The 23,259-nt window shown below is 35.3% G+C and overlaps 1 protein-coding gene across 6 annotated transcripts in view; it reads right to left on the bottom strand.

Annotated features, from left to right (window-relative positions):
- Window positions 1-11,061: 11,061 nt before the first annotated feature.
- rgs19 (regulator of G protein signaling 19) overlaps window positions 11,062-23,259 on the bottom strand; it is a 42,795-nt gene continuing 30,597 nt past the window's right edge. For 5 of the 6 annotated variants that reach the window (XM_059527489.1, XM_059527491.1, XM_059527487.1 and 2 more), the window contains 4 exons: window positions 21,684-21,823; window positions 15,953-16,036; window positions 15,570-15,804; window positions 11,062-11,967 (listed from right to left, as the gene is read on the bottom strand). In XM_059527489.1, coding sequence (XP_059383472.1) covers window positions 11,779-11,967; window positions 15,570-15,804; window positions 15,953-16,036; window positions 21,684-21,823 — 648 coding nt within the window. In that variant the 3' untranslated portion in view covers window positions 11,062-11,778. The remainder of the gene's footprint in view (window positions 11,968-15,569; window positions 15,805-15,952; window positions 16,037-21,683; window positions 21,824-23,259) is intronic. The other variant, XM_059527488.1, reaches the window with a different exon arrangement.

Here is a 23,259-nt window from a genome sequence, read left to right on the forward strand (position 1 = left end):
GAACATCCTTAAATATATTTCTGTTTCCCACAGAAGAAGAAAAAAATCCACCAATAGTCAAATGAAGATGAGTAAATTAATTTTGAAGTAAGCTATCCTATACAATAACCATCCAAACTAGCATTTGATGCTTGTTTTTATTGTGCTTCAGATGTTTTCCACTAGAGGGAGCAGTCAACCAATACTCAACAGAGAGTGAACAGCTGTGTTCAGTGCCATCATTTGTCTTCTGTATTATATGAACTTGTGTCCTGATCTGATGAGGCTGATGTTTTTAATCCAGTGTTTGATCTCCTTGATCCTGAGGACTTGCACATGAAACTGGTCCTATATTTTGGAAACTCGTATCACAAAGCTAATCTTAATCAAATCTGAGAATAGAACTGACCCTTTGTGACTTGTGTAAGGCACAGCTGGTGAAATATGTCTGGCCTTTGCCTGAGCAGTAATTTTCTCCAAGCTGTCACAACATTTCTTAATTACGGCGACTGAAAATAAAGGCTGTCAGATCTGGTTCTGGTTTGAGGAGATCAGTGAAGGCGCACGTGGACACTTCTAAATAACACCACATTTGGGTTTAGACCTACCAGATCATTAAGAAAACGGAGGACTTTGAACCTGTGATGGGTAAGAGCCGAGGGAACATTGTGGGGATCTCCCAAACAGCTGTCTCCACTGAGTCTCCAGAGAGCCTAAATAGTCCCCAGAATTACAGGGTCAGTAGACATGTGTTTTGATCTGCTGATTTCAAATGAATGGTTGGGTTAATGAAAATAGTGTTTGGAGGAGGTTTCTAAGCCCTTCAAGAAAATAAAACATAATTCATTCATAAGACTTCAGGTGAAGGAGGATTGTAACATGTACACCGTACAAAGTATAACATATATAATTAGTTACCTTAAAGAGATATTTATTCTGTATTCAGCAGAAAGATACCACATTAGTTACTATTTTTTCTGTTTTGCTACAAGAAAAATTAGTTGTTCTAAAGCACAGAAAAAGACTCACGGGTCAAATGATGTCACCGTTCTCGATCTCTATATCCAAATGTAAACATTCTTTCAAGACATACAAAGAGTAGCGTGCAATGTTTTAATAAGGTCACAATGAAACACACTAGCAATTGTTAATTGTGTTTTTTGCTATTCAGACGACATAATGTAAAGGATTTGAGTTAAAGTGGTGAAAACAAAATCTGCCGTCTCTCAAAATGAGGTATTATATAGTCTTTTAGAAAATATAAACACAATTATAGTTATGGTAATAATTATAATAAGCTACTGATTAATTCATTGCATTACACAAAACTTTGTTACGTTACAATGTTCTGTTTGTTAACATTAACTATTAGTAAGCATGAACTAAATATTCTGGGCACACTTTAATGTCCAGTTCTTGCTATTAATTAACTATTTACTATGACTTACTAAACACCTAATTACTGCTTATTAATAGGTAGTTGTTAAATTTAGATATTAGGGATGTAGAATATGGTCATGCAAAACATGTGCTTCATAAGTACTAATAAACAGACACTATGCTAGTAATATGCATGCTAATATGCAACTAGTGAGAATCAGTCCCAAATGTGTTACCAAAATTTTGCAACTTTCAAACAGCTGATTTCGTTATTTTGTGTGTGTGTGTGTGTGTGTGTGTGTGCAGCATATGCATAGGAGTGACAATGAAGCATCTTTTTTATTTATTTTTCTTCTCGGTATTGTGACATACATATAAATGTAATGGATGATCAAAAAAAGAAAAAAGAAATAAATTGTGAATGGAAAACTAATTTCATATAGTGGATACGTTTTTTTGAGGTATCAACCTCAAATTTGGAACACAACTTCTTTAATTGTATGGCTTTGATTTTCTAACATTTAAGAGGAAAACATTTTTGTATTAGGGCTGCACAATTATGACAAAAATCTTAATTGTTGATTATTCCCTTGAAATTGTAATTGCGATTATTAATTACGATTATCACAATTTACATTGAATGATGGTTATACCATTGTTTGAAGCAACTGCACCATATGCAGTATTTTTATATGAAAATAAACAAGCTGAAAACACTAACTGAACAACTTTGTGCTTTTCTATAGTATTAAGTCACTAATGGTTCTTCTTTAACTTCTTTAAAAGGTAAAATATGAATGCTATTATAATGTTATACTAAAATGTAAATAATGGGAAAAACCCTTAAGATAAGTTGTAGAAAAAACAAACAAACATGAGCACGCAGAATAACATTTGACACAATTAATTGCTGCTTTGAACGATTACGTAATTGTAGCATCCGCAATTTTAATCGTGATTAGAAATTTTATTAATTGTGCAGCTCTGTTTTGTATAAATATATATATATATATATATATATATATATATATATATATATATATATATATATATATACTATTTCATATAAAACTTGAAAATGATATTTTGTGCATTTTCTAATAATAGATAATCTGCAACAATCTGCCAAATGTCTTAAAAAAAAAAAGAGCAGAGTTTGTACGGGTGCTTGAATTAAACTAAATATAAATATAAATGTTAAAATGAATGAAAAGTGTTTATTGCAGCATATGTTTAGATCTGCTCACAAAGCATAAATCTTTTTTATGCGTGTTTTTCCAGCGTTGAGCATTATAACAAATCGCATACGTTGAGTGCAGATTAGTTAGCGAAATGCTACAGTTGTGTTCCAATCAAGTGCTCACTGAATGCATTTTGCACTCTCTAGAATACATTCTTTACCTGGGAAACTGTTTTGTGCTGTTCCAAATGTGCCACCTGCTGGCAATTTGCTGTTGTTCAGAACAATGCAGTAATCGCTAATGTGCCAAATCCAAATGATTAACAAAGTAAAGTATGTGTGTTTTAAATTAAGATAATAATACTTTTGTGTGTTGGTGAGGCGCGCAGATGGCACTAGGGACGGGGGGGGACATGACCCCCCCAGATTCATAGTGACCCGACCCCCCCCCCACTGTCTCAATGAAAGGCTCTATTGGTAAACAGAGGATTAATCCGTAGTTTCCACTATGTACAGTAGCCTAAGTAGTGGTGACCCGGCCCGCCGCTCCTTAAACGTGTACTAAACGATTTTTGAAACGCTTTTGACCGCAGTGCAGTGTGTCTGACCGAGTCCCAAAACACACTTGTAGCCAATCAGCGGTAAGGGGCGTGTCTTGTCCTGATAGCGAGAAGAGAGCGCTCAATTTGACTGCACAGGACGCATATTACATTACATTACATTTAGTCATTTAGCAGACACTTTTATTCAAAATTAACATATTAGCAGATCGACTACAGATTGAGAGAGATTGCAGATAAAAAAGAGGGTTTACAATCAGGCAAGAGGTAGGACCCACGTAAATATCGGAGCAGCTTTCCAGCGGTGGAGAGAAACTCAAGCACTGCTGAGGTGTTACTGAAGCCCAGGTTGCTTTGATAGCGCCCTTCAGCTCCTCTGTATTGTTTGTCAGATGTTACTTATCTTTCTCTTCACAATACCCCATAGATTCTCTGTGAGGTTCAGGTCAGGTGAGTTGGCTGGCCAATCAAGCACAGTAATATCATGGTCAGCAAACCACTTGGAAGTAGTTTTGGCACTGTGGGCAGGGGCTAAAGTCCTGCTGGAAGAGCAGATGGAAGATGAAAGTGCTCCCAAAAATCTCCTGGTAGATGGCTGCATTGACCTTGAACTTGATAAAACATAATGGAGCAACACCAGCAGACATCATGCTCCCCAAATCACCTCTGACTTTAGAAACTTCACATTGGGCTTTGGATTCTGTGCCTCTCCAGTCTTCAGACATTGATTTCCAAATGCAATGCTAAATTTACTTTCATCTGAAAAGAGGACTGTGGACCACTGATCAACAGTCCAGTTATTTTTCTCCTTACCCCAGGTGAAATGCTTCTGATGTTTTTTCTGGTTCAAGAGTTGCATGGTTCTAGAAATGTGACAGCTGTAGCTCTTTTCCTGAAGACGTCTGAGTGTAGTGACTCTTGATGCGCTGACCCTAGCTTCAGTCCGCTCCTTGTGACACTCTTCCAAGTTCTTGAATCGGCTTTTCCTGATAATCTTCTCAAGGCTGTGGTCATCCCTGTTGCTTGTGCACCTATTCCTACCACACCTTTTCCTTTTAATCAACTGTCTATGAATATATTTTGATACAGCACTCTGTGAACAGCCAGTCCTTTCAGCAATGACCTTCTGTGGCTTAACCTCCTTGTGGAGGGTGTTGATGATTGTCTTCTGGACAACTGTCAAGTCAATAGTCTTTCCCATAAGTGTGGTTGCATGTTCTGAACTAGCCCAGGAGGTACCCTGTATTTATACTCAAAATTAATCAAACCATTCAAGCTCAAAATAGAATATTAAAATTTTTGAGATACAGAATTTGTTTATTTTCTTAAGCTGTAAGTCGTAACCATCAGAATTTAAACAAAAAAATATTTAAATATTTCAGTTTGTGTGCAATGAATCTAGAATATAAGAAAGTTTGCTTTTTTGAATTAAGTTACAAGACCTTTTCTATGATACTTAAATTTTTTGAGATGCAATTGTACTGTTGTCTATGACTGAGCTGGTGATTTTCTGGACTGATTTTTTTTTTACTGGTGAGCAGCTTGGTCCCCCCCAGTTAAAAAATCCCATCTGCGCCCTTGTGTTGGTGTGTTTTAAATTAAGATAATAACTTATAGCTATTTTGACTAATAACTTTTGTTAAATGTAGTTTAAAGGCTGAATTGTGAGGTTTATCACTATATAAAACTTTATTTGTGAAAATCCGGTTTTGATCTGCAAATCAAATTTTTTTACAGACATTTTACGGTACCAGACATTATGTTACCATAGACATTGCCTTACCCTGCCTTGAAATGTTATTTGAAAAAAATACTGCTGCTACCCTGTAATTTCTTTTTTTTTTTTTTTTTTTTTTTTAAGATTAACAACAACAAAAAAAGGCGACCATATAAGAAGCGCACAGTGGGTTAAGTGGACTAAATGATTGGAGAAGTACATTTGTACAAAGTACAAAAATGGAGAACATAAGTATGCAGATTGTTATGCAGTCACGGAGAGCAAGTTTCTTATGTATTGGTCTATTAAAGGTCTTTGTTTTATTGAGAAGAGCTAATCATCTCAGTCCAGATGAAGAGTCACTCTCGGCTCTTATCAGCGAAATCTCCCGCCAAATTCTTGTTGTAATGGCAGCGTGAACTGAGCCTCATGTTTGACTGCAGGAATGTTTGTGGAACTTGAAAGGGGAGGGAAAATGTCTCTCTGTATTGGTATTTCCGTCTCGCATTTTTAGCCATTTGTTTTTTCCTTCATACATCAAAACTTTATGCAACACAGATGTCTGAACAGTGCTGATACGTGCGTAAAGCTTTTGAACTGTACACTGTTGCTTGTGTAAGTCACCTACACGGCAGAAACAGAGAACCGCCTGACTGCTGCCTGTGTTTGTTTTGGCAATATGACAATATTTCCATACACGTTCAACGGCAACAAGAACGATAAAGCCAGGGAAAATCCCTGAGCATTTTAGGATTCTCACATGCTTTATGTGGTTACAGTAAGTCCTGCTGTTGAAAGAACAGAGTCAACACAACAATAATGAGAATTATCACAGGAAACCTCAGTAGTCCTATCTGAAAATGACTTTTCCTATATGAAAAGTATAACAACTAATAATAAAAAGCCAGTGTGAGGAAAGATAATTCATATTTACAGTATATCAGCTAGAGCTCTTAATACTAAACAAAAGTCCTCAAATGCTGCTTGCATCCCAGTCAACATCCTTGAAGTAAAACCAGATGTGCAGAGGGGGTCAAGTTAAGTGTAAATGTTATTTAGAGAGGCACAATATATCAAATTACCATCCTCTGGACTTTTCACATTTTGTGCACCTTGGGTTAATGTTATTTTATACAATGCTTCTATATGGGTTAGTGATTATATACTAACGTACAACAGGACCAAAAGGAAAATGTGCATTTCACTGCATCCATAGTGTATGATTGCGAAAAAAAAAAAAAAAACTTAGATGGAGTAACACATTTTGTTTTAAGAAATTTTATAAATGTATTAGTTGGCAAGAAGGAGTTTCTACCGCATGCTTAGCGTAAAGATCTCACGTTGTGTCATTCATGTCTACACACTGCCCCCAAAACTTTTGTCCATCATAAAATCATTCGGATGAGGTTCGATTTTGGCATCCTTTGCAAGCATTTTGATAGGAAAGGATGGCGAATACGAAAAAAAAAAAAAAAAAAAAAACGCATACAAAATGAGTCTTATTCAAATTTCGGAGTAATTTCATTACTTCTCTTATTCATACTATATAGAACATTTCAAGATTTCAAACCAGTACTAGACTGTATGTGATTTTGGACATAGTGTATATATACACATCGAAACCATTGAGTAAAGTGTGAAAAGCATTTTTGGAGGCACAGTAAATCTCTTAGCAAGCTGTAAATGAATAATAACACAAACATCTTTATTATTATCATTATAGTCATATCTTCTCTTTAAAAAACATTCAAAAAAATCTGCAACCAAGTCAAAGGTTATGGAATATTACAGACAAGTTCGTGATGAAATCACCTCCGGAAATGTGCTGGCCTGGGGTTAAAAGGGACCTCAAGTCCCAACCACAACCTGAAGAGGGCGTCCTGCTATAGCACCCAAGGGCGAGGGGAGGTTACACAGTAATGGTCACAGACTTCGGGAAACAAACAAAAAAATTGGTCCAGAAATCCATAAATGTACTCTTTTAAAACATAACTTGATTTATTTTAATACAAAATATAATGCTAATGTCAATAAATAAGTGTCCATAAAAGTCCATGAGTCAGGGACCGATCTCACTGCTGTATGTCATGGCACTGCAAATCTTGTGAGAAAATCTCACAGAGTGACTGGTGAGAACGCAAGAAAGAGTGAGGGAGGGAAGATGAGATGGCAAAACATTGATGAGCGTTTGACACACCGAAACCAAAAAATATTGTAACAAAGAGCAGTGTGAGCATCTGGTGACGATGGAAACACAGCAGGTACTGACAGACTCACAAAGCTCCTTAGTTTGAGAATGTTAGAAGGCTAGATTCATTTTGGCACCTTAAAGAAATCTATGTAAACATAAGCAGCTCTAGGTCACAGTCCCCGTCTCCAATCAAACACAAGTTTGTGAAAGTTTGTCTGTTCTGTTTCTGTTGAAAGAGGATGAGGACAATTTTTGGCGAGTGATACAAGAAGTCAAACACTCCTATTATTAACAAAGCTGGCTGCACTGCAAGCGTGTGTTGAGATGCATGATATATCAGTTCCATATTGGTTATCAATATTAGAGAATTTCTATTTAATTGTGCTGCTTTGCTTATTTTTGCAAATACACTCAAAAAATACATAAATACATATATATATATATATATATATATATATATATATATATATATATATATATATATATATATATATATACACAGTACAGACCAAAAGTTTGGAAACATTACTATTTTTAATGTTTTTGAAAGAAGTTTCTTCTGCTCATCAAGCCTGCATTTATTTGATCAAAAATACAGAAAAAATGTAATATTGTGATATATTATTACAATTTAAAATATTTGTTTTTAAATTTATTATACTTTAAATTATCATTTATTTCTGTGATGCAAAGCTGAATTTTTAGGATCATTATCACATGATCCTTTAGAAATCATTCTAATATAATGATTCATTATCAAAGTTGGAACCACTTCTGCTGCTTAATATTTTTTTCAGAACATGTGATACTTTTTTAGGATACTTTGTTGAATAAAAAGTAAAAAAAAGAAGCTATGTTTTTAAAATATATATATTTTGTAATAATATACACTACTGGTCAGTAATTTGGGGTCAGCAATTTTTTTTCTTTCTTTTTTTTAAAATAAAATCAATACTTTTATTCAGCAAGGATGTGTTAAATTGATAAAAAGTAATAGTAAAGAAAATATATTATTAGAATATATATTATTAGAATTTTTTTTTATTTTGAATAAATGCAGTTCTTTTTAACCTTTTATTCATCAAATACATTAGACAGCAGAACTGTTTCCAACACTCATAATAAATCAGAAGATTAGAATGATTTCTAAATGATCTTGAGATAGACTGGATGTTACATGTGACACTGAAGGCTGGAGTAATGATACTGAAAATTCAGCTTTGCATCACAGGAATAAATTATTTTTTTTAAGTATATTCAAATAGAAAACTATTATTTTAAGTTGTAATAATATTTCACAATATTACAGTTTCTTCTGTATTTTTGATCAAATAAATGCAGGCTTGATGAGCAGAAGAAACGTCTTTCAAAAACATTAAAAATAGTAATGTTTCCAAACTTTTGGTCTGTACTATATATATCAGCCGTTTGGATTACACAGTTGTTAAATTAACAAACTTATTGTCATACATATTTGTCAGTCACACAAACTAAACGGGTAAAAAATATAGATATGTCAAAAATAATACAATTTCTGTAAAAGGTTTATATATTTATCATCAGTAAATCCAATTTATTTCAACATTTTAACTAACTGAATATTGCTTATTTCACGACTAGCCATATTTTAACCATGTTCTTACTGTACTTTTTAACTGACTAAAAAAAATCACAATGGACAGATTAATGCTGATTCTAAGTAGTTTTAATACATTAGTTTTTTGTAAATAGATTAAAACAAAATTAATTATAATTAATAATATTAATTGAATTAAACAAACAGTTAATAATAAACAATGGCATGTGTGTATTTATTTATTTATGAGTGAGTGCAGAAATCTTACCTGTTTTGTTTATATATGACTGACTAATATGCATCAAATTAAGATTAAAAGTAAATCTGTTTTAACTGTGTAAAATGCATATTACATATGTTGAATGTATGCAATTCAAATAAATAAATCTTACATTTAAACCTAAATATTTTTGTTTAGTGACATTTCTAATAATAGGAACGTTTAATCTGTGGCATCGCTTTGATTGCAAAGTGTTCACACTGACAGTGATTTTTCAAAGCAAACTGTTACTTTTACTGTGAGTTGAGAATTTGAGTCAACGGGAGCGACAGCTGAGTCGAGTTCAACATTACACAAATAAACTGTAAAGACAGTGGAGCTCATGCGATCAGCTGATACAGTACAGAACAGTGTCCTCTTATTCGCTTCCAGTGTGAACACAAAGTGCACATGAAACGGTGAAATGTCCACCAGCAAGCTTCCCTCTTTAAGTGTGTCTTTAAAGAGCGGGACGGTGTGTTACTGTGTGTATCCCTGTGTAATCGAGTGTTCACTGTCAAAGGCCGCTATGACATTGACATCTCTCTCCCATTGTCTTAAGAAAGTTCACTTAACTTTTATCACACACACACACACACACATGCATCTGGTTTAAGTTAGACTGGTCACATCATGTCGGACATGCTGTTTTTTGCTGTTTTTTTTCTTTTTTGGTACTACAGTACATTAAGTTCCTCTAAATTGGCACTTGACTCACATTTAGAGTTCTTAATTCATTATACATTTATTTTCTGTACGTATATATATATATATATATATATATATATATATATATATATATATATATATTTACAAAGAACCAAATCCGGAAAGTATGCAGTGGATGTGGAGGATTTACCTCATTTCAATGTGAAATGAGAGATCTGAAATTAAGGTTTCTTTGCTCAAACTAAATGAACTGCTTAAGGAAGGAGAACGTTTAGGGAAAGTATGAACAGCAGTTTTTCAGATCAGTGCTGATATAAAAAGACCAGCTCCATAACAGAATTTCTCTATTGTGGACCCACTCACACAGTACTGGTTGGTTTCAGATTCACATTATGAAATATGTCAAATATTTTTTGAGGCATACGTTTCGAGCAGTAGCGCAGCTCACAGTGTTAACATCAGTCCAACCGGTTCTCCAATATTCCTATTATTTTTTAAATCTCGAGCGGGTTCACAGTCTGTTGAAGGCATCTGTAAAGAAAATGAGTTTTTAGCACAAGTGCAGGCGCAACACTGAGCATTAAACATAAATACATGAACTGTACTGGACCAGTGAGTATGCCTGTGTACAGCAGCTCATGGCTTCTTTTTAAGTTTTCTGTACAATACTTTAAAACCTGTGCAATGCTTTTCTTATTTGTTAATGCCAAGATATTCTCTTTAAAACATGTATATTGTGTGAAAAACTGACTTAAGAAAAGTTAAATTTAAATGTATTGTTATCTGCTATTATTGCTGTAACATTTATTACAACAATATAAATCTCGATTAAATTACTGCAATTTTGCCATGACTATTTTTAGAGGCAGAGCAAGTTTTCACAATTAGAAAGACGCAATATTTTCTGTGGAATAACGTGCACTGACCGATAAAGTTAATTATGATTTTATGATGACTAAAGTCATCTGCATTTGCCTAAAGAAAAGTTGGGAACACTGAGAAATAGCTTGCAAAACTGCAGTACCTGAGGCACTAGAGAGACTTGTGATTTTCACATCATACAACCACATACAACACACACACACACACACACACACACACACACACACACACACACACACACACACACACACACACACACACACACACAGTGAGGCCAGAGAGAGATACAGCGCAATTGAGCACTCAGGACTAACAGCTTGCTCGGTATGTCACACATGTTCCAGATTTTCTTTAATATATGTACAAGAAAAACAAATCAAGTCACAGTTTAACAAATCAAAAAAGAAAAATACTCATTTTAAAATTTGAGTGACCAGTCTAATTAAGACCATGGCATTATCTCATATCATGTATGTTTGAGTTGTATAATATCTCTAAAATTGGCAGTCCCCCTCTTGTATTTTTTTTTTTCGTTGTTATAACCGTTGCTTGAAATCAACAGGCCCACACTAATTCTTTACAATCAGAAATCTCAAACAAAACCGTTATGCCCTCTTTTACATAATTTTCTACGTCCCCTGTTTTTGTTTAGTAAATCCTTTGGCTAATTTGATAATGCTTTCAGCTACAAGTATGAGTTTAGTACTCTCATTTTACCATATTTAAATCCATTCCGCAGATTTTCCCTCAAGATCAGTGCAGAAAATCTGGAAAAATCTGTCTGGGCCTGGAAATTGATTTATATTCGAAATAGTGTGTAAATATTTTTGTACCTATTTGTTTAGCACCTTGAAGTGCCATTCCTCTATTTAGCCAATCAGCTCTCGACCCCCGCCTCAAGAAGCCAATCAGAGCACAGAGACAGTGGACAGGTCAAGGGTCAGGAAAGAGGAGCAGTTTGGTCATTCCACTCCAGTGTATGTTATTGCAGAGGCCCTCTCAGCTCTCTTCAACTTAGAGACATCAGGAAATGAAAGTAGCAAAGGAAAAAAAAAAGAAAAAAAGATGGCTGTGAAAATCAGTAGTTGATACTGCTGCTGCCACATACACTTGGAATGATGGTGAGGGGAAAAAAAAGAAGTTTTGAAAAATGAAAACTGCATTTTCAACCCTGTGTCTTCCAGTTTCAGTCTGTGCAGGTTTAGGAGAATCCCTCAAAAATGACAGAGGAAAATGAAGCAAAAAAACAAAAGGTAATCCAACTGTGACGACACAAAAAAGGAGTACTTTCTCCTCTAGTGGTTGTGCAATGGAGAGAGATGGAGGGAAATGGGGAAAAATTGGGTGGCGAGAGTGAGAGAAAGAAAGAGGAGGGAGTCGGGGGTCTATGACTCAGACGAGGAGCGTGACCCCCCCTGCACCAGTGATCTGTAGACGGAGGAGTTGAGGAATCGTGGGTAGGAGTCTCTGTGCATGAGGGTGTAGATCTGCAGCTGTGCATCCTCAAATATGTGAGGGGTGGGATCCTGCAACCTCCTGTTGATCACTTCCCTCACCCGAGAGTCCAGACTCACCTTCAAGACAGAAAGCGAGCAATGAGAATTCTGAGCACCATGGTTAGGATAATATTATTAAAATAAAATGCTTATAAAGGATAGTTTTATAGTCATTTTACAATACTCAAGGTTACGGAGGTCGAATTTTTGGATTTTGGTAGATGTCTTTTTAAAACCTGGGTTAAACAAACTTTTGAAATGGGGTTTAAACCCTGAGTTAAAACCCTTCAAATTCCAAATGTTAGAAACCACGCTTGCCTCATTAAATATTAATGCTCTTTGTACATTTCCAGAAACATTTGCAAGCTGTTTAGTTTCCTCAGCTCAGGAAAACATTAAAAAAAGTTTGAACAGTGACATAAAATGCTTCTACTACTTTTTTTTGACCGATGGATTTCAATGACTTCTCCTGTCATTCAAGATCATTCATGATATTCAAATAAATGTTGCTCTGTAATGACAATGTTAATGTGTTTGGTCTTGGCAGTACAGATCTGCTATGCTGCTGCCACGGCAGAGCAAATACTGAGACCTGGTACTGCCAATACATCCACAGACATGCTATTGTGAGCATGTAAGAAATACTGCTGCTGCACATATATCATATATGAAACAACCCCCATATATAACATACACAAAATCACCTAATTGCAGATCCACACAGGTGGAGCTGGGGAAGGTGGAAGGTTTCTATTATTGCTGTAACTGTTACAGCAAGCACTAGCCGAAGTTTTGAATTTTGGGCAGCAAGCTTATTGGCTGCTGTTTCTTGAGCAGCAAGCAGTACCGCATTTTACAGACTATAAGTCTCACTTTTTTCATAGTTTGGCTGGTCCTGTGACTTATAGTCAGGTGCGACTTTTTATAAAAATGTATTTGACATGAACCAAGAAAAATGAACCAAGAGAAAACTTTACCGTCTACAGCCGCGAGAGGGCACTCTATGCTGCTCAGTGCTCCTGTAGTCTACAATGAAAACATAGAGCGCCCTCTCGCGGCTGTAGACGGTAATGTTTTCTCTTGGTTCTTGGTTCTAAATAAATGCGACTTATAGTCCAGTGCGACTTATACATGTTTTTTACCTCATCATGACGTATTTTTGGACTGATGCGCCTTATACCTCGGTGCGACTTATAGTGCGAAAAATACAGTACATTAGAATGATTTCTGAATGACCATGTGACACTGAAGACGAGTAATTATGCAGAATATTCAGCTTTGCATCACAGGAAAAAATTATATTTTAAAAATATTATTATAAGTTAATAATATTTTACAATATTACTGTTTTTAGTGTATTTTTATCAAATAAATTCAGTCTTGGTGAGCATTAGAGTATAATCTCTTTAAAAATAAATAAATAAATACAAATTCTTACCAATCTCAAATCAAATTTTGATTGCCTCAAAAAGTCTTGGATGTGTTTTGAAATTTCAATCCCATGAACTTCTAAAACTTTTTGAAACCTGTGCACCATGGGCCGAGACTATTACTAAAGGTAACTTCTAATTTTCTTTTGTTAATGACTCTATATAAGGATTCCTTTAATTCACAAACTAGACACTCAAGAGTGTATGAGTACTGGAAATAGGAGCTCAGGTCAACACGAAGCTCTTCCCTCTGAACTCAATGACACCCACTCTCACTCTACGGCCTATTTGTATAACCGCTTTACAGCAGGGATTAATTTATAGCTTCCTTTGTTCAACCTTTGCTCCTTAATTTACTTCTAGAAAGTATGTTTTCCTCAGCTGCTTCTAGAAGGTGGTGGAGTTTGAAGGTGTGAGTTCTGGCTCCAGTGATGAAAAAGCCAAGAGTCACATTCAACATGTCAACACAATGAATTAAACCGCATACCAGCAGCACACATGCGCACAGTGTATGCAATAATAGTCTGTACAATACGTGCACACTCTGCTGTCTCACATCGAAAGGAGACAAAACATAAACAGATCATAACAGAAAGCAGAATCAACTGATGCATATGGTGCTAGATGACTGTATATCAAAATTAAGCTTTAATAAAACATCTTTGTCACACACAAACTCTTAAACATTTACTCGCTCAACATTTAGTGGTGTGAAGTTCAAGCCAAGCATCCAAATAATTTGTTTTTAGATAAGGCCATAGTCGCTTCTCATTGGACTGAATTCAGCCAATCACAGACCTGCGAATAGCCTGAAATCCGCAAAGGAGAAACAAGACAGAAGTGATAAAGAACAGCTACCATTCTTTCCACTGCAGTTACAACTGGACTTTTTATGGTTATTGTATTCAGTGCCTTTCTTTCTTAGAATAGATTTACATACAAACATGCATGAAAATATGTTAATGTCTTTTAAATTACTTTATTATTGCAAGCTACAATGGATGCAAATGAACTGGCTATCTTTTGGGTTCCAGAAGGGATAGAACGCAGATACTTAATACATTATCCAAAAAAAAAAAAAAAGTGTAAATACTGTGCCTGAAGAGCTAGAATTATTAGGGCAGTACCATTGAAGGGACATCTTTGTAGCTTATCTGCCCCTAAAAATGCATTTTAGGGGTAATCGTTACTTTAAGGGTATTGCTCCAGTGGCAAGTTGTAACAGTATATATTTTTTCTGAGGCTAAACAACACTGGAGGCTAAAATATTTCTTATGGTATTCGTGCTGTAATCAGGTTAAAACTGCTTGTTTTCAAACTCGTTTTTAACACAAACTGGGACATATATTTAACCACTATAAATATTATTTTGATTTGATTTCAGAAGTTTCCTGAACCATATGTTCTTTTATAGAAACAAACATTTGGTGAGGGGGGAAAATTAAAAGAAATATCAGTTCAGATTACATTTTTCATGACTTTTTTTATACATGCATTTTAATTCAGACTATTTTACTGAATAAAAATAATGAATATAATTTAATTTTTATTATTATTTAATATTATAATTTTTTTTTCATCTTGTGGACCCTTTTGACATTTGCTAAGACATCCTGGTTGAGAACCACTGCTTTACACATACAGAAATGGGCAAAAAGCACTTTGCCACAGACATAATCACTTCAGACTTTAATCTCTCAAATCTGTTATCCAGTCAGTTACTTTGGACCAACTCTAAACCAAACCAACAGAAAACTTACAAAAAAATTCAAAATCTAAAATCAAGTTGAAAATGTATTTATGAATGCATTCTCTAAATATGTACATACCAGGATGCCTCTCCGGCCAACACAAAGACTTATTATTCCTATTTTCGGTAACAACTTGGCGTGATAACACAAGTACATCACCAGCATATCTGTTTGATATATGTTTTGTCATTTTCAGTGCCATGTGTGATGACAATGACACATCTGCAAAACAGCATTAACCATCCCCTTATGCAAATTGCCATTCATTGGCTGTTTTGCAACATCTATGATTCAGATTGTATGAGAATCTGCTTTTTTATCAAAAGTATATAAACAAGAGACTTAACAGAGCACAACAATTTCAGATGACACATTCTTACAGATGTACAGTATAAACCCTTGACTGTAAAACAGCAAAGACGTTTATACACTGAACCGTTGTGCTACTTTACTCAGTCATTATGTGTGCGTTGATTAGGTTGTGTGTTTATGTGTGTACCTCCTTGGGCGAGAGGATGGAGATGTAGTCTTCGTAGATCAAACGCGTCTTCTCCTCGATGGCACTCTTGTTGATCTCCTTCTTCAGGTCCTCGCAGGCCAGCCAGAAGAGCATGTTCTCCTCACTGTACTCTGTCCGCAGGAACTCACGGAACTTGTTTCGCCCTGCTGGGTTCTTCATCAGCTTATCGAAAGACTGCGCCCACTGTTTAATCTCCTCTATCGTCGGTTTGGGGCTGAGAGAGAGAAAGAGAGAGACATTAGGCACATTCACATACCTAACAAACGTAATAATCCATGATGACGTGGTTGAGAGAGACAGCTCAATCCTCATGTTGAAAACGGTATCTGGGATTGTATGTGAGTTTGCATGTGTGTTCTCACCAAGGTTCACATGGAAAGGACTCCAGCTTTGTCTCCTGAGCTTTCCTCCGCCCACGCTTGTCATCTTCACTCCTAACAGTGAGACTAGAAGGTGGTAAAACGGCATTGAGAAATAACAGCAGTGCCTGAACAAAACAACAAAATCTAGACGCACACAACACACTAACGTTCAACACTCCAGGCCCTTTAACTTCATGTTCAGGTGAATTCATGAGTACTTATTCATTTCATAAATATATATATATATATATATATGTATTTCTAATTTAATGATGAACTCATTTGTTTCTCTAGTCACGCCATATTGTGTGAATTTGTTGGACTACACAAGTCATATAAAATGGTCTGATTCACTAAAACGAACTTGTTCATAAGAGTTTTTTGTTTGGGACTTGGATGGACTACACTGCTTATACTGTAGGATTTTCAATAACAAAAAAAATATTTCTTTTTGGCAATCAGTTGGACTACACTAATTGCACTGCACCGCTTTAAATGACTAAACAGAACTGGTTCATAAGACCCATTCATTCAGGAATTGGTTGGACAATAATGGTCACAGTATGTATGGCTTTGAATCACTAAAAACAACTGGTTCATAAATGAGTCAATCAGGTGGGAATCAGTTAGACAATGCTGGTCGTGCTGTATGATTTTTTTATTTGCTAGAAATAACCAGTTCATATAAGTCATTCATTTGATAATTATTTGGATGCACTAGATCACTATAAGGCGCTAAAAAGTACCTGTTCATAAGAGTCAATTGTATACTATACGTCTTCTAATGAATCACTAAAAAAGAACTGGATTAAGTGATTAATTCAGGAATCAGTTGGATCACACTGATTGAAAGGCTTTGAATTACTCAAAAGAATTGATTTCTGAAATATCTACAGAATGAGCTACATTAATGAAACTTTAAGAGGTCATCAGAGTTTGGACCTCAATGGTCACTGTAAACAGCTATGTGCAGCAGGTATGCTTGAAGAACGAGTGTGAGTGGTTAAGTGTGTGAAAGATGTGTGAGTGTGAATATGGCTCCCATCTCATCCGGGGCTTCTGCATACCTGCCAACCTTGAAGAAATTTCATGAGTAACCCCCCCCCCCCCCCCCCGTGCAAGCACGCGAGAACCTGACAGTCCACCGCCAATGTATGCTCCACCGTTGCACACACCTGTGAGAAACCTATGAGATACCTAACACTATAATACATATTATACACATAATATCCTTTCACCAATTAGGATTTATTAGTAACTCCATAACATATACAAGTAGACAATAAATGTTATACAATTACTGCAATCACTCCGAACATTTTGTACAGGGGGCATAGCCCATGGAAACTTCTTCCACCTGAAAATCTTGTCAGAAATAAAAGTAGACTGAGGACATTCTTTCTAAATAAATACATCAAAACATTAAATAAATGTGCAAAACCAGCAGTTATCAATATCAAAATCAGTTTGCTAAAAACAAACAACAATTTTTTTTTTAATAATTTTCCATGCATAGTGTTTAAACTTTTGCATTGTTTAAGTTGTTAAAGGTTGCAGATTTTGCTTTTTTAAGTAGTGCATCAGTGAAAGTCTCTTTGTAACAAATGCTGCCTTTGGAGGCAATCATGGCTTTTCTTGTCACCAGAGAACTAAACATCTCTGTGCTCATATTAATAGAATATTATTAATGTTGAAAAGAGCGGAGAATATATTTTTTTGTCAGGTTTTTTCGGGGGAATAAATTGAAAGAACAGCATTGTTTGTTACATTTATATTATTTACATCATGCTTTTGAATGGTATAGTATTGTATATTGTTATTGAAACTTCATAATGTTTCACTTGATTATACATTTAGTCAGGAATTATAGTTTGGAAAAAGTCTAAACTAGTAAAATGTTTACACATTATGTGAAAACTAGTACAAGTATATAAATAAATAATAAGAGACTTACTCATGTTTATGATCTCTGCTGAATAAAGTGCTTCATTCTTTTTTTCTGAGGAAATCCAAATCTCAAATACTCAACCAAATCACATTTTGGGGTGAATTATATCTTATTCCTCTCATCGCGAAGCAAACAGTAAAATATAAATAAAAACTTTATTTCACATTAGAATCTGAATAGGGCGTTCAGCGCGAGGGCGAGGTCACAATAGAAGAAAAACGGACATCACATTGTTTTCATATGGATTACTTTATCACAGAATATTTGTTTTTGGCGGAATATTTTGTTTTCACTTGTTTAGTTTATAAGTAGACATGTCAAGCTTTCTATAGATATCTGTCTCATGTCTCTTTGTTGAGTATTCACGGAGTTACAGTTCATTTTAATGACGTGTTTGTAAATGAAGATCAGCGCAGACAGGCTGCAGACAGTACACCTTGTTTGTTATCTTTATTTTATAAGTGCACAAAGTTTTGTTGTTATTATGTCTGTATACAAATAAAAGTAGACCCTTTACAGATTCGATTTTGGTCTTATCTGTACGATCAAAACTGAAAGTGTAATTTAAGTTCTTTTCGGGGTTATCAGGAGAAAATTACTCATAACGCGTAACTTATACGCGTTAACCGACTCAAGAGGGTTGAACAGAACAATTCAAAATGAAAGAAAACAGACTGCTCTCTGCGTATGTAACGTTAATCCGTATGAAATGTGTATTTCTCTGGCGCGTTCACTACTGCAACGATCGCGAGACAGCATCGTCAACTTTATCTTTGCAGTCGACACGACATTGATACAGAAAACACTTGTTTATTAATAATTATATTAATAAAATATTCATAATCATTACTTTTGCCGGTTCTCTGTGACAGCTTTTAGGTGTGTTATTGGCAGCGCCACCCTTACATGTTGGCCTACAAGAACGCGTGAACTGACTGAACTGAGCTCGTCACAGCTGGACTGCTTGTTATGATGTCAAGGTCACTTTTAATATTCATAAATTCAATTAGGCTAAACATAGCCTAACCGTTACCTTTATCTTACGTTAATCAGCACCTGGCCTGTCTAAAAACTTCTAGATTTCAAGCCATTCCACCACTTTTCTAACTGCCAACTAAGCTTGTGGATAGGAGCATAGACAGTAAAAGAATAGGAGGGGCAGGTGGGCGGCGGGTTAACATGCACCGCTCTGATTGGCAGACAGCTTTTCACTCCACTTACACGCTGTGGATCAGCGGCAGAATCAGCGTCATAGGGATGGGCGATACCACATTTTTTCCATGCGATACGATACCAATACTTTTTGTTACAATTTTAACGATACCGATACTGCTTATAATTTTAAAAGTGTATGTGATTTTTCAAAATAATCTTAATTTAATATATATATATATATATATATATATATATATATATATATAAATTTGCAGTTACCATGGCTACAAGAACGATGATTTGTGGCGTTATTGTTAAAACCATGGGTAATTTTTTGCATGCCGTGTTGTGCTGGTGAATGGCACATTGCACTGCGTGCAGCCGCAGACCAATCGGTGTTAACGTCATGCCACCGCGTCCGCGAGACCTTTTCTTTTTATATCATACACACACCTTCCCGATTGGCCTGCATACACTGCTTAAAACATTTAGTTATAAAGAAATTATAAATATAATTAAGTATCGATACTTTGCAGAAAATATCGATACCAAAATATAAGCTTCTGAGTATCGATATATCAATACTGCAGCATTGATGTGCACATCACTACAGTGTCATAGATTGCATAGAAACTGAAATCGGCGAAATGCGAGACGCAACAAAATGCGTACCTAGAGAGCAGCGAATTGTACAAGCGTACTTATGGGTCAAAATGCGTGCAGAGTACGAAATATGCGTACATGTTGGCAGGTCTGCTTCTGGTGAAACGAGAGCAATCTTAACCACATTTACTCAGAGAAGCTCACACACACTCGCACAGCAATTAACGTGTGTGTACATTCACAGAAGCATGTATTCACCTGTACTCACAAACACGTCATATATCAGACTGAAAAACATATCACATCTCATTCACACACACATATAAAAATAACTGTGTTTGAGGGATCTTGATATGACAGTAGGAGGGAGAGCTTCATAACACATTCAGCTTAATGTGGAATATTTCTGAGGGAAACCGAATATTTTTTCCACAGGTATTTGATTGTATCATAAAAAGTAGGCTACGATATTATAGGTTAATGTTATTTTCCTCAAACCAGCAGTAAAGAAAAGATATTACAGTTTTATTAATAATTATGAAAATGTTAATTTTATAGGATGTGGAATGACAAAATGTGTGTTAATGTTGTTAATGTTTCTTTACCATTTTCTTAAAAAAAAAAAGCATAATGTTTTTTATTGTTTATTTGTGCCTTTGTTTTGCATGTGAAATGTACATTTAATTCATCATCACATTAGCCTTCATTAAATACATAAATAATCATTATAAATCAATAAAATTGTGATGAAGCTGAAATGTTCCAGGGCTGAGGGGTGGGACTGAGACCATCTATATAACTTACCAAAAGAACATTTTTTTTGTAGGCAAAAACACAGAAATGAGTTTTAGCACTTCTGGTTGCATCGTCCTGAAGTCAATGGGTTTTTTAAATGGGTTTTTGGTTAAATGCCTGAAATAAGGTCTGTGCTGTGGTGAACTTCATGTTGTTTTGAGACATAAAAATATGTCAGTCTTAAAAAAGGTGATTGCTAACAAGTGGCTAAATGGGACAACAGAGGTTGTCAGGGACATTAAAGGATTATTTCATTACCAGAATAAAGATTTCCTGATAATTTACTCACCCCCATTTCATCCAAGCTGTTCGTGTCTTTCTTTCTTCATTTTTAAATAAATTAAGGATTTGAGGAAAACATTCTAGGATTTTTCTTCATATAGTGGACTTCAGTTTTAATGCATCTTCAAAGGACTCTACACGATCCCAGCTGATGAATAACATTCTGACATTTTCAAAAAAATAAAAAAATAAAATAAAATATATATATATATATATTATTTGTGGTTAAAAAGTACCGATATTTGTTTCTTTACTTTTTTCTTTCCTTCTTTTGTTTTAAGAAAATGACAGATCGTTTCACTAGATAAGACTAAACACTTTTTTTTTTTTGACTGAAGAGAGAGAGATATGAACATCTGATGACAGGGGTGAGTAAATTATCATAGAATTTTTGTTCTGGAAGTGAACTAATTCAAATGTCACCAGGAGAAGAGATAAAGAAGAGATCTACTCACCACACACTTTTTACAGCCTAATTTCATTAACAATTACACTCTTTCAAACTATTCTAACTCAATATTTCAGCGAAAATGGTTTTTAAATATAAACAGAAGAGTTGACGTAAGCTTAGATATGGTGATATCACATAACCATGGTGTAGTTTGTTTATAGCCTACATTTAGCTTTTTACTTCTGATGATTGTATTTAAGCTTCAAAATTCATAAAAGTTGTGTTCATTTAGGTAAATTATCATGATGAACAACACCTTTTGAATCATACATTTTATCATTAATCCAAAAGTCAGTAATCCAGAAGCCAACCAAAAGTTATTGTAGAGAGAACTGAAGTGATGTTAATTCTGGTTGGCCTACAAAATACATCATCACTGCTGCACTCTATGGAGGTGAATATAATCTTGGTGAAGGAATGGATGTGGATTGCAACACTGGCAGTGGTGATGAGTGGAATGTACCATGTGGAGACAGAGACAGGTGAGTGGGTCGTACCATGAGCAGCTACAGCAGCAGCACCAGCAGAAGCAGCAGGTGTTGGGTTTCTTTGTAGGGGAGGGATGCTGGGCACGGCTGGGGGACGTCTCGTTCCGCGTCATCGGAGACTCGCGGTCTGCCGGGACAGGGCCTGTGTACTGATACATATTAGAGTAAATACCCAACCTCACACAAACACACACACACAGGAAATCCTCTACATCTGGTGACTTGAGGTTGGAAATTAACATGCACATGGCCATGAGGTCATAACTGGTCCATCTAAACAACCCCACAAAGTCATAATCCTCTGACAAACAGACAAATATTAGCCTTTCCACTATCAATCCATGCTTAAAACGGGCCAAGACTCAACCTGTCACTTAAAACAGCTGATGAGAATGAAGAATGGAGGCTATCATTGAGCATGTGCCCTCATCCAACCAACAAATTTCATATGTCTGGGCACAGGGCTGGTGAGAGGTGAAAATGAACTGGAGCAGGTAAAAGAGATGCAAGGAACAGAGTGTTAGACCATTGTGATCATAGGATATGGTATTAGCTCAGTTTCTGTCACACAAATGCAAATAAAAACTAACCAGTCTAACCTGAGAGTAACTCATATAAACAAATGTAAAAACCAACCACTATAAGAACGCTTCTTCAATTACTGGATGGGCACTTGCGGTTTATAAACTTTTAGAAAAGAAATTCATAAAACATATTTTTCACTACCATTAGATAAGTCTATCCACAAACACGGTGGTTATTCATTCTGCGCACCAGAGAATAATTTTCTTTTTTTTCTGAAAGAGTTTAACAGCATTCAGTTGCATAAATGAGATTTTATGGTTTGATTGGAGTAAAATTTGGATAATGCCTCACAAGTATTGCATTACAAATGAAGTTAGAGGTTGCATGCAAGAATTTCTATCTAGTTTACCAAGTCAGGTCACGTGGTTCAGTGCTTTAAAAAGTGGAAAGTCTGTGTTTTTTGTAATGTCCATTAGTCATTTATTTCCTATGGTAATTATTTGAAAGAGAATTAAAATGTATTTACTGCAAGAGGCTAGTATTATTCTTAATTTTGTAGAAACTAATGTGATATTTAGGTGTTACTCACTGGATGGGGAAAAAAGTAATTTTTTAAATTGATTTAGTTGTTAATTTAAATTAATTCTTAAATGTATTTATTGAATTTTGTATAATTATATTTATAAAGTGAAACAGAATGAAAAAAAAAGCTTATGTTTGAACAATTTAAACATTTAATTATATTTGACACTAAAATGTTATAAGCATGAGCCCTGTCAGACTGGTCTCAATGTTATTCAGAAAACAGGATACAGGTTTAATTCATTCGAAATACTTACACTGTCAGATATACAAAATAATTATATTCGTATCTCATTCATTTGTATCTCTTGCTCTGGCTACTGTAAATATACCACCAGGGCCGTATACAGATTTCCTAAAAGAATTAGCAGATTTCCTCTCAGACCCATTGGTTACTGTTGATAAAGTGCTAATTTTCGGGAGATTTTAACAATCACGTTCATAATACAAATGATGCATTAGGCCTTGCGTTTACTGA

This window comes from Carassius carassius, chromosome 37, assembly GCF_963082965.1.
Source record: "Carassius carassius chromosome 37, fCarCar2.1, whole genome shotgun sequence".
Classification (NCBI taxonomy): Eukaryota; Metazoa; Chordata; class Actinopteri; order Cypriniformes; family Cyprinidae; genus Carassius; species Carassius carassius.